At 40.9% G+C, this 20962-nt stretch overlaps 1 protein-coding gene and 1 pseudogene across 3 annotated transcripts; both read left to right on the top strand.

The window, feature by feature from the left end:
• Positions 1–5328: 5328 nt before the first annotated feature.
• On the top strand, positions 5329–9266 carry LOC117866245 (putative disease resistance protein RGA4; annotated as a pseudogene).
• Positions 9267–14526: 5260 nt separating this feature from the next.
• LOC117834775 (putative disease resistance protein RGA3) lies at positions 14527–19942 on the top strand. Of its 3 annotated transcripts, none has more exons than XM_034714305.2 (6): positions 14527–14825; positions 14929–15131; positions 15234–15421; positions 15540–15760; positions 16210–19368; positions 19467–19942. In XM_034714305.2, the coding sequence occupies exon 5, from the start codon at positions 16256–16258 to the stop codon at positions 19322–19324; it is 3069 nt and encodes a 1022-aa protein (XP_034570196.1). In that variant the 5' UTR covers positions 14527–14825; positions 14929–15131; positions 15234–15421; positions 15540–15760; positions 16210–16255; the 3' UTR covers positions 19325–19368; positions 19467–19942. The 3 variants fall into 3 exon arrangements, with proteins under 3 accessions (XP_034570196.1, XP_034570195.1, XP_034570197.1); XM_034714304.2 differs by having other exon boundaries at positions 14528–14825; positions 19507–19942; XM_034714306.2 differs by having other exon boundaries at positions 14528–14825; positions 15216–15421; positions 19507–19942.
• The last annotated feature ends 1020 nt before the right edge of the window (positions 19943–20962 follow it).

Genomic DNA, 20962 nt, shown 5'->3' with positions numbered 1-20962 from the left:
CATCTTCATTAATTTACTTTTGTTTTCTCCTTGACAGCATATACATAAAAAAACAGCCACCCCAAAAGCTTTTATTTAATTATTTCATATGCAGGCATCCATGCATGACCAGCATTTCATCAATCAAAGCAGCAGCAGTCAACAAAGAGTTGGGGAGTTATTTCTCTGTCCTGAGAGAAAACGGCATTTTTTAGGCGGCTTGCGGCACATTCCGCCCTTGGGATAGCCCGATCTCTTGCACAGCCGTCGCAGTCACCCACCATGTAGCTTTACTCAAGGCACACCTTGTGCTGAGCTTCCCCTGGAAGCAGATCAAAAGGAGATTTAAGATCAATCGTCAGTCGTGGTTGGTATTTCTTAACGTTGCGAATAAATCCGCAACCGCACGGATATACCGTTGTAGCATTTTACCTGGAGAGTATTCAGGGTATCGTTATTTATATTTTTTAAAAGGATGGCATTGGTGTAAAAGGATTTATCGGATACATATCTAGGATCATAAACTTAAATAATAGATCAAAGTTCATATAGGGTAAGCCATGATAAATTTTTGAGGATAATGTGACGCACACACACAAGCTAATCTCAAGAATAAAGAATAAACCTAAGGTTAGCGGGAGCAAAGCGTACAAAAGGTCCTAATGGCATCTATGTATATTAGCAAGGGTCATACAAGCACATGATTAGAGCTAACTCTAAGCATACAGCATTACGGGGAGAATACCTGTTCCTGGACCAGCTCATGACAGGTGTGCAGGAAGCAATTGCAAAAGGGTGTGCTGCAGCTTTTACAAGATCCTCCACCCCCGCGTCTGCAACGTCAACACAACCATGACGACTTCAGATCTCTAGTAAAGCTTCTTTGCAAGTACTGGCAAAGAGTGCATCTTTCGCCGCCATGGGACACACTTCTGCAATTTGGTGCTGCCGTTGCCATGGATTTGGTCACATTCACAACGTTTGCACCAGTCCACAAGCATACATTGTTTCAGAGGATGGTGGCTATATTAGTGCTTCTGATGTTGAGGAGAACATTGATGAGGGTGTTGTTTTGGGTGACAAAGTCAACGACAACAATGATTATGAAGGACTTTGTCTTGGGCTTTGATGACACACTGAGGTATGAGGTATCGTGATGTCTTTTTTACTGATCAATCTATTGTTATACCTCCTGTTGTCCCTAACCTTTTGCAGGAGATTCAACCACACAAGGATGAGGAAGAGCATGATGACATAGCCTCATGTGAACATTGAGGATCTTCGTGTCATGATGCACCTTCGACTATGTTGCACATAAGAGCAAAGGTAATGCACATAGTGCTACACTCACGGAAGGTAAGAATTGTCTTGATATGCTGAATTTTCCCACCAATCATGCTAATATAGAGCAACCGTTAGCGGAACCTTTACTTGCTTTATCCTTGTCACAAGATGATTTTCTTGTTGTTCCTTGTGATAAAGAAGAGTTGTGTGATAGTGATTCTTTTATTCCTATGTCACAACTAGAGAATAAGCACAACACTTTTACTTTCGATCTATATACTTGTGTTGTAAATAAAGTTTTTGTCCCCATAACTAGTGCACATGATGAGCTGAAATTGTCTTCTTTAAATACTTTGGGTTCTATTGAATTGATATTCGGTGCAATTTAAATTATTTGGAGGAGAGACATTTTGCATATTTTGAATTGACATGTCTACTCATACATATCACTTTATTGGCAAGTATAATTGTAAAGGAGAATATATGGTACACCGAGTTTATATTTGTTCAAAACTGAAATCTCCTTCGACTGTGCAACAATATAATCAAGGCGGGAGCTGCAATAATGCTAATGCTATAATGTCAAGTTCTTTTAGTTTTGTTTTAAAGAAATAGATACAATTCCAAGAAAGGGAACATTGTTGGTTATTACTCATGACATCTTCTACAACTACAGTCAAACCGAGGACGGTTTGCTTTAAGAAGGGGAGAATGATAATGACATGACTATTATGGATACACACAAGACAAAGAAATATTTGGAGAGAGTCATGGATGATAAGGTGAACTCCTTCCTATGTAATATTTTTTAGTTATTTTGAGAATAGATTGCTACCTAAAGATATTTATGATAATCAGAAACCATAGGGAGGATCAGGAAGTACTTGAAGAGAGGCATGGAGGCGGAGAGGACCAGCAAGGACGTCTAAGCCAAGTTGGAGGCCCAAACTATATCAAGATTGAGTCCACCTCAGAGTCCAGAAGCAGCCCACCTTAGAATTAACATACGGAGTCCGTTTTGGATGTTCTATATATGCATGGAAAGCTGAGAAGATACACTTTCCAATGGCACTAATCTCATGTCAAAATTCCATATGAGTCAACAGGAATCATCAAAACAAGTGGATGTATAGAATCTGCCAGCATGTTGCATCACCTTTTGTCGGGCCTTAAGCTTTGTAAGTTTGCTTGGGACTTAGGCCCAAGTTGGTGTGCACCCCAACCAGGGGGAGAACGCCCCAAGGATGCCCTAGGTCATCCTCCCCTTGGCCTCCACCTCTTGGATATATAAAACTCAGTAGCCGCCACCCTAGACACTCGGGTTTTGTTTAGATTAATCTGTCTTTGAACATTTTCACCATTTATCGGTTTGTGAGACCCTAACTCATGTGCTTCATATTATTAGCAATATTTAGATTGCATCTAACTTATTCTTGCTTGTGTTCTTCCATTCGCAGGCAGGGATTAGCCTTCATGGCGAGGACAATCAGGCTATGCACGGTTGATAACAAAAGGAGAAGTGGTGTTTCGATTGTGGGAGTCGGATCTTGCTCATCAGAAACAGGATCGAGTGTGTTGCTACTCCACCAAATCGAGAGTTATCCTCATCTGACAGAAGATCGGGCACCCTAGTCCCTAGGACAATAGGGGAAAGTAGCGCCTCAAACCAGGGGACTGACCTCATCGTGGCTCCTCATCCTCCCGTCGCCGCTAGAATGCGCCATTCTCGCCACAAACCGTTGCAGATCTGCGCAGCGAAAGTCTTTGTGAAGGTAGCGAAGCATGGGGCCGGCCATTCAATCGGTAAAGACTCACCTGAAACTTACATGTGGGATCCGGTCGCGGTAAAGACTTCCCATTCGATCGGTAACAGGTTCGACCCACGGGAGGAGCACATCTTACGTTTTATTTTACCATCCTATTTATTAGCTTAAACTTACATGTGGGATCCTGGTTGTTTTATGATATTTTCGCGGAGCTTATATCATCACAAAACTATCATGTAATAGCTAGTGACGATTTCTTTTTTATATAGTGGCAACTTTTATGATGATTTCTTTTTTACTACAGTAGCAACTTTTATGATGTTTTGTAACTTGGTCACTAAATTTGCTTGGATGTGAAACTTTATGACGTTTTCAGCCAAAAAACATCATAGATCTGTGAAGAGAACAAATGTGTTGTAAAATTTTCGTCATAGATCAACACATTTCTTGTAGTGTATCGACTCATGAAACAGGTTCGATTTAGCAAGTGTTAAAAAGATCTATGTGTTTAATCTCTTGAAAAATGTATATATATTAGTCCAGTCCATTTCCAAATTACATCAGAGGGAAAGAGGGACATACCGGTGGAGGAAAGGTGGGCGACAACGATTACAGCAAGGAGAAGGCGGATCTTGTATGGAACAACTGAACCACTTGTTGCCATCTCTGATAACCCTGATTCCGCTCTACTTAGAAGTGTGGAGTAATCAACTAGAAATAGTTCGACTGGAGCCTTTACTTGTACCACTATATAGAACCATATATTAAGACACGTGACAGAACAACTAAATAAATTAATTGAAACTAGTAAATATCTTTAAAGATATATCCTCATTTATTTACTAGATTTTCCAACTCGATCTTCATAACGCACTGCATTTATGGCTTAGGTGTAGGAGATATGCTTGACATGAATCAGCAGCTAAAACTTGTTTTTCATCGGATCCGGTTGGCAACAATTCTCTAAGGATAGGTAATCAAGAAACTACTACTTTTATGTCTATGTTGCATTATTCATGTCTGTTTTCCCATTCGCCCTTCTACCACTGAGTTGTGAGCCCTAGTGATAAAAAACATGTTGGAGAAAAAAAAATACTTCTGTAAGGAACCTGTAGATGCAATTGATTTTTAAATTACTTGCTGATATGTTAGAGGATGGATGACCGTGAGTGGATGTACACGGGCTGCTCTAGTTAGGGTTCGTTAACCGATGAATGGATTCAGAAGATCGATGCTTTCATGGAACTAGCATTTGCAAGGATTAAAGGAGTACCACGTGGCAAAAATATGTGCATTCTCGGCAAGATTTTGGCCTCTTTGCCGAGTATCACTGTGACACTCGGCAAAGAGGCCAAAATCTGGACTAGAATGCACAGATTTTGCTGATTGTCAGGGGTGTCACACTCGGCAAAGAACCCACCTTTGCCGAGTGTTTTTTCCCGTTAACACTCGGCAAAGAAGCCACCTTTGCTGAGTGTTTTCTTCCGTGGACACTCGGCAAACATGCCATATTTGCTAAGTGTTTTTTCTAGTGGACAATAGGCAAAGGCGCCATGACCATCTTCTTGCCATCATATTACTTTTTTTTTTACCGAGCGTCGGTTTTAGCACTCGGCAAAGAAACGTTTGCTGGCACTGTAGATGCCGTGTGCTGTTTGCCAATTTCTTTTGAGGCTACTGTTTCCGGTAGTGGTTGTTTTACATTGTACGATGAAATGACGAAATGCCGGCCGGCGAGAGTTCCATCATGATCACTGAAGTAATCATTTTCACATTTTTGACATGTTGTGCGGACTTGAGATTTCTTCTTCCTTACGAGATGCTAATATAACAAACCAGTTACATAGAAATACAAGTCTTCGTCTATATTTGAAAGGGGCAAATTATCAACTAGCAGTTTGGGGAATTCACAGAGTAGAGCGAAACTATGTAAATTGCCCGTGGAACTAACATGCAATTCTTTTTCAAGACACTAATTAAACTATTAAAGTCAACACAATTGCCCATGGATCACATGTTTGTGCAAATTGGAGATCGCATTGCACAACTAGCTGGTCTAATTTATCGAAGGGTACAACACAACTAAAATTCATGGAAAGAGTAGACAAGCATCACTAAATCCAAACTAATCATAGCAAAGCTGCACCTTTCTGCTCAAGCCAAGAGCAGATAGCAGCGAGGAGGTCGCTCAAAAATAAAAGATAGCAGCGAGGTCGCTCAAAAATAAAAGATAGATCCCTTTTTCCCGTGCTGAGCCCAGCTCGACTTCCTCCTCTCTCCAACTTGATAGCAACAGCTTACTCTCGTCGATAGCAAAGCGAAGCAGAAGGGAAGGAAGAAAAGAAGGTTCTTTGCATGTTGCTGTACAGTTGATATCTACATTCTTTTCCTAAAGCTGGAGCGATTCTTCATTTCTTCTCTGTTTGAGAGCATCCGAAGAAACTTTGCGTGTCATCCGCGCGATTCTTTGCTCCCCTGACAAAATGTGGCCCTTCGTCTCTTTCCCCTACCGACGAAAGCCAAAACAAACAGAGTAGCAGAGTAGCAGAATAGCAGATCATCGTGGCTGCGCGAGAAGAGGTGCATTCCTTCGTCCATTTCAGTTGGTTGTTAGAGGGAATGAGGGATGCATTTCATTCTGCTGTCTCACTTTATGCTACACTGCATTTGCAGGCGTATATCATATTCCATTTTTGCAGTGATATATCAGTGCGAATTCTTTCTGATCTATTGGCTCTGACTTCTGCTTCAAGTAATTTTTACTCTCCATCTCAAGGAAGAACAAGGTCATCCTCATCATTCTCTAAATACAAGAGGCTCTAAAATTCTAAATTTGCTTGATTATGATTTTTCCACAAACACTTCCCATCCAAACAGGCCATTAATCCTGATGCACTTATGTTTTATTATATTGAGACTGAACATCCTATTTCTTATTCTTGATTCAATCACTCGCTTCTAATCATTATCCATGATTTTCTCCTTTACAGCAGAGATCTTGGGCCTTATAATTCTGTCGTGGTGATGGACTCATTATAATTATCTATTTCTATTTCATTATGGTGAATTGCTTGAAGTGATAAATATTCATCACTCTCCTCGTGCAATTGGTAGCATACTAGCATGAATGCTACATCACATTTCCTCTGCTATAGTGAGGAAAAGCAGAGGAGGATGCAAGGCAATATGGTTTGGGATTGAGTACTGTCTTTCTAAAAGGTGCATTTCTTTCATTCCTTATCTGCCTATTAATTGGTTAACACAATGTGTTCCATTAAGATTAATTCGTAGTTACGACATGTCAAGTAGTCTCACAAACTTGCGTTGCAGTTGCAGGCATGTATCATTGTCTGTTGAGATTTTATTTTATGAGGGATACAAGTGTGAATTCTGTCGAATTTACTGCCTCACACTGCATCTTGAAGTTATCCTCTACGTCATCTCCAGTCAAGGAAGAATAAGGTCATCTGCATCACTCAACATATTAGAGAACAGAAGAGGGTGTTGGTGTTGCTACTCTGGTAGTGCACAAAAGCCTATACTATCTAGAGATTCTTTATTTCTCAATTCAACCACCCTTCTGAGTTTTATCCATTTTTCTTTCCAGAGTAATCGCGACTCTTTCATGGTGATGACCGCATATTGGCTATCGTTGTTCAGTTCATTGAGGGATATTATTTGAAAAATTCATCTCTGTTCCCCTTCCTTCAGTATTGGATTGACCAAACTGTTGTTGCTGGTGGTGGATGATCTTGCATCCTTGACTTCTATTGTCAGTCAGGCCTGTTGAAAATAGGTCTTTGATTCAGGTAAGGATTGTGCACTTAAGCGCACTTGAATCTTCTAACTTCTTCCAAGCATCATTACAAGTTACGTCCATCTCCCGTTCACGGAAATGAAATCCTGCAGCCTCCTATCCTTACTGTAGATGAAGTTATAATTGCAAAAAAACAAGAATAATATCGATAAATGGCTAATGTGAAAGGAAATCAAAGATCCATTACATGGGTTTTAGTCTGGAACATAGTGCATAAAGAATCCTAAAACTCATGGATGGATGCCCCTATGTCCACCCAAGATGGTTTTGTCTATTTGCCCGCTAGTGCATGGTGTGAATTTTTCCTATGCTTTCATCATTTACATATCCTTTATTCATTTCGCAATCAATGTGAGATTCTGTCAAGTAGTAGTTTACACAATATAATGAGTACTCATAGGAGCATGTGGTGCTGTACGTCTTTCAAGTGCGTACATATTTGACATACTTCTATAAACTTTATAACTTTCAGGTCCAATTTCAATCGTTTATGGAATAACACTATGAAACCTTGTTTAAGGAATCTCACTAGCTAGTCCCTCATATTGCTGGTTTTCTTAGTTCTGAAAAGATATATTGGTGGTGGTGGGTCTGCTTCAAGGATTCACCTAATGGCAACCATATTATTTTCTTTTGCGGGATCATGCATCCAAAAGCTCCAAGAACTTATTACAGAGGAAGCGATACAGATACTAGGTGTTAAACAAGAGCTTAGTGACCTACAACAAATAATGACACAAATACAGTATTTTTTGAAAGATGCTGACCAGAGGAGGATTGAAGACTTAGCGGTTAGTAATTGGATTGGTGAGCTGAAGGATGCAATGTATGTGCCGATGATATAATTGACATGGCCGGGTTTAAAGGGAGCAATCTACTAGGAGAAAACTCTTCATCATCATCAAGAAAATTAATTACATGCAATGAATTTCCCTCTTTCTCTTGCTTTTCGGCTATCAAGACACGTCGTGAGATTGCTATAAATATTAGAGGCCTCAACAAAAGAATAGAGAGGCTTAAAGAGTTAGGTAGAGAATTCAAGTTTGAAACAGAACCCGCTGATAGAATTTCAGTGTCAAGTATGAGAAAAACATCCCACCTGGTAGAACCAAATCTTGTTGGAAAAGAGATCATACATGCTACCCATAGATTGGTAGGGTTGGTGCTAGAACACAGGGACAAGAAGGCTTACAAGATGGCAATTGTTGGAACAAGAGGAGTTGGAAAAACAACACTAGCTCAGAAATTATACAATGATCAAAGAGTGAAGGGTAATTTTAAGAAGCATGCATGGATTTGTGTTTTCCAACAGTACTCTCAAGTTGCTCTGTTGAAAGAAATACTCCAAAATATTGGAGTGGACAAAGAAAATTGTGAAAGCATCGGAGAGCTCGAAGCCAAACTTGCAGAAGCCATTGAAGGAAACAGTTTTTTTCCTTGTGTTGGATGACTTGTGGGAGTCTGATGTACGGACCAATTTACTAAGAACGCCACTCAATGCTGCAGCTCAACTAACAATTGTAACAATAACTCGACAGGATATAGTTGCAAAGGCAATTGGAGTGGAACACATGCATCGAGTCGCATTGATGTTAGAGGAAGTAGGATGGGAGCTACTTTGGAAGAGTATGAACATATTTGATGAGAAAGAAGTATACAACGTGCAGGACAAAGGAATGGAAATTGTTCAGAAATGTGGTGGCCTTCCTCTTGCAATTAGGACTATGGCTAGTGTTCTTGCAGTGAAGGAGACAACAGAGAGTGCATGGCAGAAGATTCTAGACAATGATGCTTGGTCCATGAGTAAGCTCCCTGCTGAACTCAGAGGTGCTTTGTACTTGAGTTATGATCAGCTACCACAAAACCTGAAGCAATGTTTTCTTTACTGTGCTTTGTATCCTGAAGATTGGACACTATGGTGTGATGATCTTGTCAAGCTCTGGATTGCTGAAGGCTTTATTGAAAAGCAAAAGAACCAACTACTGGAAGATACAGCAGAAGAATACTTCTATGAGTTGATCTCAAGGAACCTCCTACCAGATCCTATGTATGCAAATTCATACATGTGCAAAATGCATGACCTGTTAAGACAGCTTGCTCAGCATTTATCAAGAAACGAGTGTTTCTTTGGAGACCCACAATCATTGGAGGGCAGGAGTATATCTAAATTGCGACGTGTGTTAGTTGTAACAGGCAATAATAGGATCTCTTTACCTATTGTGGACAGGCATCAACTCAAAGTGAGAACTTTAATAAATTTCTGTGACAAGTCACTGGTAGTTGAATCTCCAATTTTCAAGCGATTTCCATATATTCGTGTTTTGGATTTAAGTGGGTCAAGTGTAGAAAATATTCCAGATTATATTGGAACTTTGATTCATTTGCGTTGAATCTTAATGAAACTAGCATAACTTGCCTTCCGGAGTCTATTGGTTCTCTCAAAAACCTTGAGGTATTGGAATTGAATAAGTGTGACAGTTTGCATAGCCTTCCTTTAGCAATCAGTAGAATATGCAACTTAAGGAGTCTTGGTCTCAGCGGTTTACCAATAAATAAGGTTCCAAAAGATATTGGATTTTTGAAATACCTCAATAATTTAGAAGGATTTCCAATTTGTGGTAGAAGTGATTATAGCACTGGAATGCAAGATGGATGGAATCTAGAAGAGTTGGGTCCTCTTTTGCAGTAGAGGCAGCTTGTTATTACAAAACTGGAAGCATCTGCTGTTTGCAGTATAGATTCACTACTAACTAACAAAAAGCATCTTAAGGTATTAGGTTTACATTGCACTGAATGTGTGGAGGAACCATACTCCGAAGAGGTTGTTAGTAATATTGAGAAGATATTTGATCAGCTAATACCTCCAAAGAACCTGGAAGGTCTATGTTTGAAGGGATTTTGTGGTTGGTGGTTTCCCTTCTGGCTGGGTACTGCCTAGACATTTGCTTTCACTGAAAGACTTTATCCTCTTTGATTGCAAATCATGTGTGCATCTTCCTGCAATCGGGCAGCTCCCCAACTTGAAATATCTAAGAATGGAGGGAGCCACTGCAGTCACCAAGATTGGACCTGAATTTATTGGCTTTGGGGTGGGTAATTTCCGATCTCCAAAGGCAGTTGCTTTCCCCTAGCTTGAAGCGTTGGTCATCGAGGATATGCATGCCCAACTGGAGTGGACCTTTGTAGTTGAAGAAGAAGAAGCAACAGCAGCAGGTAAGGAAGGTGGAGAGGATGGAGCTGCTGCAAAGCAAAAGGTGGAAGCTCCAACTCTAAGGATGCAGCTGATGCCTCGTTTGAATACTTGCGACATGTCAACTGTCCCAAGTTGAGAGCTCTCCCACGGCAGATTGGACAGCAGGCCACCAGCTTGAAGGAGCTAATATTAATGGATGTGCACAGCCTTAGAGGCTGTTTGGATACCAGGGCTAAACTTTAGCCTTGTCACATTAGATGTTTGGATGCTAATTAGGAGGATTAAATATGAGCTAATTATAAAACTAATTGCAGAACTCCTAGGCTAATTCGCAAGACGAATCTATTAAGCCTAATTAATCCATCATTAGCAAATGGTTACTGTAGCACCACATTGTCAAATGATGAACTAATTAGGCTTAATAGATTCATCTCACGGATTAGCCTCCATCTGTGTAATTAGTTTTATAATTAAACTATGTTTAATACTCCTAATTAATATCTAAACATCCGATGTGATAGGGCTAGAGTTTAGTCCACTGGAAGCCAAACACCCCCTTAAGGTGGTGGAGGACCTCCCGTTTCTCTCCGAGGATCTTTCGGTCTCAGATTGTGAATGCCTAGAGAGGATCTCAAATATTCCCAAAGTGAGAGAGTTGCGTGTACAGCTCTGTCCAGCTCTGAGGTGTGTTGAGGGTTTGGACAACTTGCACCAGCTGTTTCTGACAGAAGATATGCAAGATGTCTCCTCACAATGGCTAGCTGGACTCCAACAGGTGCACGGAGAAGACATGGATGTCTATAGATTGTATATAGCTAGGAATATGCAAGGTATCATCATTCACTGGATATTTGAACATAATTACATATTATATTTCTGTACTGTATCTTGATGATGGAAATGACTAGAGCTATGCTACATAAACATCGTGGAGATGGAGATTTATCCAGCAAGGGTCTACTCTTGTGGAGCGCAGGCCAATTAATCTACTGGGCTGACGTGGAAATACAAGAAGGCTTCATCTCTTCATCGGCCTGCGTGAATTCTTGATTAATCTTGTTTTAAGTGTTTGGCTCTTCTTGTGCGCATTTCTTTTTATGTCTGAAATAAAATGTGTGCTACTTGTCTTTCTCGATTGATTCTATGATATGCTTTGCATTTGCTGTATGTACTTTGTTTTTCATCATTGTGCAGGTTCAGACGGATGTGCAAAAACCACGGGAATATTTAGGACCTCTTTCTCCCAGCAGTCTAAAATTTCCTTTTCCTTTTTACCACCTCATCTTATGAGTCATTATAGGGCCGCAAAATTGCAAAAGTGCAAGGATTTTGTTTCAAATTTTCATATAACTATTTGAATACCACACTGGAGAAGCATCGGGACAAAGCTAGGGCACTCTGAAGATTCCATGACTACTTCATGCTGGGATAAATAGGTGCACAGGAAGATGACAAGTGAACAGCTAACAGGGGCTATACCTACCAATCCACCATGACGTGCCTAGGCATGCATACCGGCCTCTGCTCCCTGGCTTGCCAATCCCCATGCCAGAGCGCCGCCTGCCCCCCTCACAAGTGATTAAAATTTATACAGATTTTAATGCGAACTTTGCAAAAATTTTGTCTTTTGGTCATGACTGAAATCAGTGGTCATTCAAAATATTGCACTGTTCACCGAAAGATCTAAATTTTTAACTCAAATTTTGGCCGAAATTTCACTAACTAGTGGAATCTGACCTCTTGAGAAAAGGTCACGTAGCCACCAACCTTAGGAGTACTAAATCATTCTATTGTTTATTGCACCTACTAATTACTTATTAACTAAAGTCGATGCCAATAAGCAGGCAAAAGCTGGGTACATCTTAGTTTACATTTTTCTATACAGCTCTTAGCAGCAAGTTGTCACCACTTTCCAACTGCCCCACTGCTTTGCATCATTTAGCTCCACTGGTGCTAGGCACATGGCATGTCATTGGCACATGGCAGATGGCATGTCATTGGCACATGGCATCACCAACCTAAAAGCCTATGTCTGTTCAGAACTCTGAGGCTAAATAAACTGTTTCATATCACCAATCTCTGAAGCAATTTGCATAACTATTTACTGATCTAGGCAGATTGGATCTCGATGTTAGTAATACTTACTCTGCAATCCATATATGTTGTCCGTTAAATTTACCTCCAAGTGAGGAAATTGCTGATTAAGTTATGTTTGTAAGCTAACTGTGAAGTGTCACCATCTTATGTTTGGTGTTTTTTCAGGGTCATCACGGTGATCTGTTACCAGAAGAAAATAGAATATTGCTTGCTGAATTCTATATGCGACATAGGGAAAGCACAGCTACCATAGTTCATGAATATGCTAAAAGGAAGGCGGAAAATTTTATGGCCAGACTTTGAGAACATCTTGACGCAGACTTATGGCGTAGCGCAGGTGATCAAGCTGGGTGATTTTTTTGGCAATCAGATGTTGGCTTATCCTGTGCGTTTTTCTAACAACAAACCAGCTGGTGAGTTTTTACCATTTAAGGCAGCTTAGTTTGTTTAATCATTTTTTTATACGTTCAATGTTCATTTCTTAAAACTATTTTTGTATGTTGCACACAGTAATCAGAACTACGATTTTCTGAACTTTGTTTGAAGCTATTTTTCTTGGAGAGCACCGTTGGGCTACTTGCGGCCTGTTCGCTTCAGCTTATTTAGCCAGCTTATCAGCCACCGAACAGTATTTTTCTCTCACAACAAATCAGCCGTTTCAGCTTTTCAGCTGGCTTATAAGCTGAAGCGAACAGGCCCGGTCTTCGAGAGATTCAAGACGACGATTCCCACAGGATTGCGGGCAAGAATATGACCCAAACCCAACCATTGTGCAGACTGTTGACAGTTACACACACGGTTTTCGAGTGACGTTGATTTTTCTCCCAAACTAGACGTTAACTGTGCTTGTATATGTTAGGATCAAGCTTGATACCTTTCCACTCGGAATCCTTAAGGAATGTTGGAAATGCACCATTTTCAACTGACGGTTAGGACTGGAACCCGGTATAAACTTCTTGAGAGTTGATACTTGATAAGGTAGTAAGACGGGTGCAGTGTAAAAGAACTTAACTTTGTTTCCGCGAGGATGGTGCATTCGTAACGCAAAGCAATGCAACTTGCGAGTACTGTGCCATGCCTGCAACTGGTTACGGTGGAATGCGTCTTCAATTTCGCCACCGAACTTCCACAGGAAAGCGATCGATGAGAGGGAGATGGGCCCTTGGGGTTGGGGGTCGAGCGCAAATTGGCAAGCTGACGGTTCAAGTGGTCAAGTGGGCTGTACTCTATTGTTCGCTTGCCTGACTGCCTGGCAGGGGGTGATCGCAGCAGGCGAACAACTTGCCCGTGGGCATGCCAGGAAATTTGGTGCGGGTCGTACGTTGTAATAATTGCTGAAAGACACTGTTCTCTGGAGTTTTATGCAAACACGATCATGTGCAAATCGAACGGCTTATATAACACATGCAAATCGAACGGCTTATATATGAGTGGATGAAAATTACTGACGGTAAAAGACATCGAAACTATGAAAAAACTTGCGCCAGTGATGTGGATTCAGAACTAAACGACGAGGGTCTTGGGCTCTTGGCCATCGTCCCTGATATTTGCATTCATGCACAGGGATTTCATGGCCACCATTTTTTTTGGAATATACAATGTGATCATATTTGGATATGAGGTGCTAAACTTTAACAGTGTCACATCGGATGTTCGGATACTAATTAGGAGGACTAAACATGAGCTAATTATAAAACTAATTGCAGAACCCTGTGCTAATTCGCGAGACGAATCTATTAAGCCTAATTAATCCATCATTAGCAAATGGTTACTGTAGCACCACATTGTCAAATCATGGACTAATTAGGCTTAATAGATTCGTCTCGCGAATTATACTCCATCTGTGCAATTAGTTTTATAATTAGCCTATGTTTAATACTCCTAATTAGCATCCAAACATCCGATGTGACAGGTGTTAAACTTTAACAGGGTGTTCCTTAAACAAAACCGAAGCACATGGTTCCACATGAACTATTTACTGATCTAGGCAGATTGGCCGTTCACACCACCGAGGCCATTATCTAATCTTAGAGATCCAAAGCCTTACAACTGATGCTAAACTGGTTCCGTATCTTGCATGTGACAATATTTACTGATATGATCAACTAATCCTATGATTACTAAATGCACTTATTGGTCCTGTACATTAATTCTACCCAGTAGTTATCTTGAATCGATGTCCATAACCACAAGCAGCCCAGCCTATCGGAAGCTTGCAGGCTTCTTCCACAATATTCAAACGCCCCAACATGTATAGCCTATGGATACACGCAACATCAAGCTATAAAAAAATCATAAAACAAGTGGATGGGGTTGATATATTGGATTAGTTAAGAAATTGCATTTGTTTGTCAATCACCTTCCACACTCGATAGCGATGGCCATACCACAGACCTAGCTTGACCTTGTGTCTGGGCATGGAGAATAGGCAGAATTCATACCCTTGTTAGGTGTACAGTTGCATGGGCCACGAACGATAGGGTTCCAAGGTGACCTCTTCTACTAGCTCTCCAGTCTATTATTGCCTTCCATCCTATCCCAACCCATGCAGCAAGCCGTGAACACAGCCAGGGCCGTGCTGGAAAAATACAGGCACTGTGCTAAGCTCTAAGGAGCCTTTTGCTAAAAGTGCTCTCCAGTTTCCATTTACACCTCCGCTGTTGCATCCTTTCGCCCTGCTCTTCTCAAGGTATGTTCTTGGATATGTAAAGTTTCCTGGCCTCCGCTTAGTAAAGAGGGTTTTCAGATTTTTTTTCCTTCGTGCCTTTCATAACACTTTTCTCTTCATGCAGAGATAGCAGAAGCTTTGATGCTGGACAAGGTGCCCACTCCTGTTGGACCACTGTTTCAAGAGATCCTGTTGGGAGAAAAACACAATTTGCATTTAGACATATCGACTCGACCTCGTATGCAGCACTTTAATCAGTGACTTACCAGTTGTTCCATGTTCAGCTACTGTTTCTAGTTCTATTAGCTGTGAAAATTTTGAGTTACGGTAATTCTTCTTGTCAATTACTACCTGCTAAGCCTAGTCGTGCTGATCAACAGGGCTGTCAATTAACCTTCTAAACTTTTCTAGTGTCTCCACTTTTTGCAGGAGTTAACGTGTGCTCTGTTGGTTTTCGGTGATTGTGTGGTAGTCCACTTGTTTTCTGCCAGAGAAATCATTTTCTCGATGCTCAAGTGATGCTGATAAGAGGAGGAACAGAGAGGATGCTTCAGTAGGAACAGCTCCTTGCGTTTTCATCCTCCTCCTCTGTCTCTGCATCATATCCTTTCAGTTTGGTAAGCTCGAATAAAACAGTTAGTCCATAACAATTCAGATTTCATAATCTTTCTCCTCCTAGTTCATGCCTGATTTGCATTTGTTGATTATGCACCACTTCATTTTTCTTTGTGTCAGAGAGATGATTGAAGAGTGAAGAGATTCCGTGCGGAACCCTGTGGATACTCCTTCCGCCTGCTGATTAGTAGCAGAAAAGTGTAGTTGCTCCTTCAGCTGCACAATTCATGTGACACGAGGAAGATGAAGCTTTTAGCCAGGAAGTGATGGCTCTCCAGTTTCCAGCTACCCCTCTGCTGATTTGCGTCCTTTAGCTCTGGTTTGCTCTGCCTCTGCTCAGGGTATGTTTTTTGCTCTGCTCATGGTTTGCATCATCATTACCATAAGTATGCTCATGGTGAATCAAACAATCATTGTAGAGGTTTCTTTTGCATGATACCAAATATTGTCCCAATTTATTACATCATTTTAAAGCACAAAATAAAAGGACAGAATGCTAACTCTTTATACCTCATACCTCATTGTACTACTCATTTTTGTTAAAGAACATTATGTACCTAGTTTATTAGTTCATGATCTATATGGAATAGCATTGTGCATACTGAAAATACAAAGCAAAGCAATACTAATAAGGTGGCCCAGCATCCAGGATATTTATTAACCTACATGCCATGTGAATCTTACAATACAAATCAATACTATTATATGTTAATATTTTTCAAAACACAATTCAATTTTGAAAACTGTCATTTTTTAGACCAAGTTAACACATTTGCACATTCATTGCCAGCTGCAACTCGTTCAGTGGATCTCCCTCAACGTCTTTGCATTGTAACATGGCAACCATACTAGAACCTTTTGTTGGATCATGTGTTAAGAAGTTGCAGGAGATAGTTACAGAGGAGGCCATACTAATTTTAGGTGTAAAAGATGAGCTCACAGAACTGCAGAGAAGGATGGAGAGAATACATAACTTTCTTAATGACGCAGAGCAATGGAGCTCAAAAGAATCAGATCATAATAATTGTCTTGGTCAGCTAAGAGATGCTATGTATGACGGTGATGATATTATCGACTTGGCTAGATCTAAAGGAAGCAAGCTATTACCAGATCATTCTCTGTCATTATCAAGCAAATCGAATACATGCAGTGGCCTTTCCCTCTTCTCTTGCTTTTCTAATATCCAGACGCGTCATCATGTTGCTGTCAAGATTACAAGCCTAAACAAAAGAATAGACAATATTTTAAAGGATAAAGTAATTTCATCTGTCCCAAATATACAACCTACTAGAAAAGATTTAGAACCGAAACTGAGAAAAACTTCCAACCTTGTTGAACCCTACCTTGTGGGTAAGGAGGTCATGAATGCTACAAGAAAACTAGTGGATTTGCTACTCGAACATAAGGACAAGAGGTCTTACAAGCTTGCTATTGTTGGAACAGGAGGAGTTGGTAAGACAACACTAGCACAGAAAATATACAACGATCAAAAAATAAAAGGGTGCTTCAACAAACAAGCATGGGTTTGTGTCTCAAAAGATTACTCTGAAATTACTATTCTAAAGGAGATTCTTCGAAAAATTGAAGTACAATACATGCAAGATGAGTCAATTGATGAGCTCCAAAGCAAGCTGAAATTAGCAATCAATGAGAAGAGTTTTTTTCTTGTGTTGGATGATATCTGGGATTCTCATACATGGGCAAATCTATTGAAGATCCCAATGCATACTGCAGCTACAGGGATAATTCTATTGACATCTCGACTTGACACTGTTGCTGTAGAAATTGGAGTGGACTATACACACCGAGTTGATTTAATGTCAGTGGACGTAGGATGTGAGTTACTTTGGAAGAGCATGGACATCAAGGAAGAAAAGGTAGTAGAAAATCTGCGAGAATTAGGGAAAGATATTGTTCGCAGATGTGGTTGTCTTCCTCTTGGAATTAAGGTTATTGCAAGAGTTTTGGCAAGCAAAGATCAAACTGAGAATGAATGGAAGAAGATTTTAAGAAAAGATGCTTCATCCATGAGCAAACTTCACAGTGAAGTAACAAGTGCTTTATATCTAAGCTATGAAGATCTACCACACTGTTTAAAGCAGTGTTTTGTGTATTGTGCTATGTTTCCTGAAGATTCAGTTATTTTCCGTGATGATATTGTGAGGATGTGGGTGGCTGAAGGGTTCATAGATCAGCAAGATGGCCAACTACTAGAAGATACAGCTAAAGAATACTACTATGAGTTGATATATCGAAATCTCCTCGAACCAGATTATTCAATGGCTGATCTTAGTAAATGCAGAATGCATGATCTACTAAGGCAGCTTGCTTGTCATTTATCTAGAGAGGAATGTTTTGTTGGTGACCCAGAATCAGGAACAGTTAGTGTTATGAGTAAATTTAGACGTATTTTAGTTGTCCCTGTGAAGGATATGGTGGTGTTACCTAGCATAGATAAGGAGCAGTATAAAGTGAGAACTCTGAGGATATCATATGAAAATTCATCAAGAGTTGATAGTACAATATTTACAAAACTTCAATGTATTCGAGTTTTGGATTTGACTGGCTCCGTTATACAAGGTATTCCAGATTGTATTCGAAGATTAATTCATCTACGATTACTTGATCTTGATGGAACTGACATATCTAGTCTTCCTGAGTCCATTTGTTGTCTCATAAACCTTCAGATACTGAACTTGAATAGCTGTGTTGCATTGTATAGTCTCCCTCTAGGAATAACTCGGTTATGTAACCTGAGACGCCTTGGTCTTGCTAGATCACCAATAAATCAGGTTCCAAAAGGGATAGCTAAACTGAAGTTCCTCAATGATTTAGAAGGATTTCCAGTTGGTGGTGGCAGTGATAATAGTGCTACAACGCAAGATGGATGGAATCTAGACGAGCTGGGTCCTCTTTCACAGCTGAGGAATCTTCATATCATTAAGTTGGAAAGAGCATCTCCTTACAGTACCGATTCATTGTTACTAGACAAAAAGTTTCTCAAAGAATTAGATTTATGTTGTACAGATCGTACAGATGATCCATATTGTGAAGAGGATGTAATCAATATTGAGAGGACTTTTGAGAAGCTAATCCCTCCACGGGGCATTGAAGATATAAGGATTGCAAATTTTTTTGGTCCAAGATTTCCTACCTGGCTAGATACTGCTACCTATTTTCCATCACTGAAATACTTGGTTCTCCAGGGTTGCAAATCTTGTGTGCATCTTCCGGCAATCGGGCAGCTCCCCAACTTGAAATTTCTGAGAATCGAGGAAGCCACTGCAGTTACCAAATTTGGATCTGAATTTATTGGCTGTGGGGTGAGTAATCACGGATCTGCAGAGGCAGTTGCTTTCCCTAAGCTTGAAACGTTGATCATCAAGGATATGCCCAACTGGGAGGAGTGGACCTTTGTAGTTGAAGAAGAAGAATCAACAGCAGCAGGTAAGGAAGGTGGAGAGGATGGAGCTGCCGCCAAGCAAAAGGGGGAAGCCCCACCTCCAAGGATGCAGCTGCTGCCTCGTTTGAAGACGTTGCAACTTTTGAACAGCCCCAAGCTGAGAGCTCTTCCACGACAGCTTGCACAGGAGGCCACAAGCTTGAAGGAGCTCAGCTTAAGCTTCATGGACAATATTAAGGTTGTGGAGGACCTTATGTTTCTCTCTGGTTTCCTTGTAATTTCGTCTTGTGAAAGCCTGGAGAGGGTGTCGAATCTACCGCAAGCAAGAGAGCTGCGTGTGGGGGGCTCTCCATGCTTGACGTGTATTGAGAAGTTGGACAACCTGCAGCTGCTGGGTCTGCACGAGAGTATGCAAGAGGTCTCCTCACTGTGGCTGCCTGGGCTCCAACAGCAGTGCAGACAAGTTCATGGTGAAGATTTGGATGTCTATAATTGGACATGAGATGGCATACAATTTTCACAACAATATGGCTACTAAGATGCAAGGTGAGGACAGGCTCAGTATTTGAATTTGGTTGCAGTTTAGGTCTCCCCTGCCTTCAGTTTTGTCCCCTGTTCTTCTTTCCCTTTTTCTTTTATCACAGGTCATTGACTACCTGTATTCGTGATGTTGCATGAGGGCAGGACACGCTACAGTACGCTTTATGCAAACCAGGATTGTGGAGACGAATATAATGTTCCTTGTCGTGGAGGACCTCCCGTTAGTAGAGAAGTTCTTAATCGTTGGGTGCGAAAGCCTGAAGATGGTCTTGAATCTTCCCAAGGTGCGACAGCCGTGGGTAAGTTGTTGTCCAAGTTTAAGGCGTGTGGAGGAGTTGGACAGTTTGGAGCAGCTGTGGCTGGACGTGGATATGAAGGTGGGTGCCTGGGCTTAAACACCAACGCCAACAACACCATGGCTTGTTTAATCTTGTTCAAGTGTTTGGCTATTCTTGTGTGCATGTCTGAACAAAATGTGTGCTACTTTTGAGTTCCTCGATTAATTCATTCTGTATGATGGGCTTGTATTCCTTGTACTTAACTTGTAATCATATCTTGGCTGGTGCCTATGCCGCTGCTCCGTCGTCAGTTTGTCATCTGCTCTTTCACTGTGATGCGATTACAATTTGTGACTAGATTTGCACGAGCAAATTTCGGTTCAAATTCGTGCAGCTAGAGGAGACACGAGTTGTCATTAGTCAATACTTACGTAGCTGTAGTTCTGAGCATCTACTGAAACTCTGTTTTCTTTGTAGCTACTCTGTTTTCTTCGAACCCTGCTTGTGTTGTTTGTGATTTGTGAACTGGTAGCGTGAAGAACTGCAGTCGCAGTATTCAGGTTATTTCGTGACCCTGCATGCTTCCTGCTGCTGTAATGTAAAAGGGATTTGCCACAGTATTCAGGTTATTTCGTGACCCTGCTGCCCGCGGACATTTCCCTCGCACACAGGGTGCTGCGCGGCTCAACGACGCCCTCTGCGGCAAGCCACTCGCCGCCGCAGCACCTGCTCCTGCCGGCAGCAATCGCATAGGCTTCTCCTTCAAGCTGCAAAAGGAACGGAGGAGAAGACTTGTGCGTCTCGGACTGGTTGGGTTACGGTGAATCATTGAGTAGCCAGGAGTAGAGAGAATCGCCAGATTGGGCCATTTCTCCATTGGGCCAGGAGTGGGGAGAGGTGGGATAGTCTGTTTTGGGCTAAATTGCATGCTTCATGAACATGTTATTTTCTGTCTGCTTTGGTTTTCTGAATACATGCATGCACTGAGGCAGGCTCGGTGTAGCGTGTTGATCATTCTTTGAATTGCAGTCGTCCTTGACTCCATCTCATCGTACCAGTCCTGAAAAAGGCTAGTGACAGCAGGACGCAAAGGGCGAGACATAGGACCGTGTAAAAAGAAAATATCTCGACAAAGCAATGTATAGCGTGATGCACTATTAGCATAATTTGCAGCAACAATTTATTATTTTGGGATGTGAATGGATAACGGTAAATTAATGCAATGCTTTTCTAATTTTGTTTAATTTTAGAAAATTTGTAGTATTATCAAGATATTTAGTGTAGTATAATAATTGTTTCCTAAATTGAATTCAAATAATCAT

Source organism: Setaria viridis, chromosome 8 (genome assembly GCF_005286985.2).
Source record: "Setaria viridis chromosome 8, Setaria_viridis_v4.0, whole genome shotgun sequence".
NCBI lineage: Eukaryota > Viridiplantae > Streptophyta > Magnoliopsida > Poales > Poaceae > Setaria > Setaria viridis.
The sequence above is the reverse complement of the archived record's forward strand: the minus strand, read 5'-3'. Positions and strand labels throughout refer to the sequence as shown.

What these genes read in the sequence shown, in the direction of transcription:
- LOC117834775 (XM_034714305.2), top strand. Translation starts at nt 16,256, where the DNA reads ATGGCAACCATACTAGAACCTTTTGTTGGATCATGTGTTAAGAAGTTG.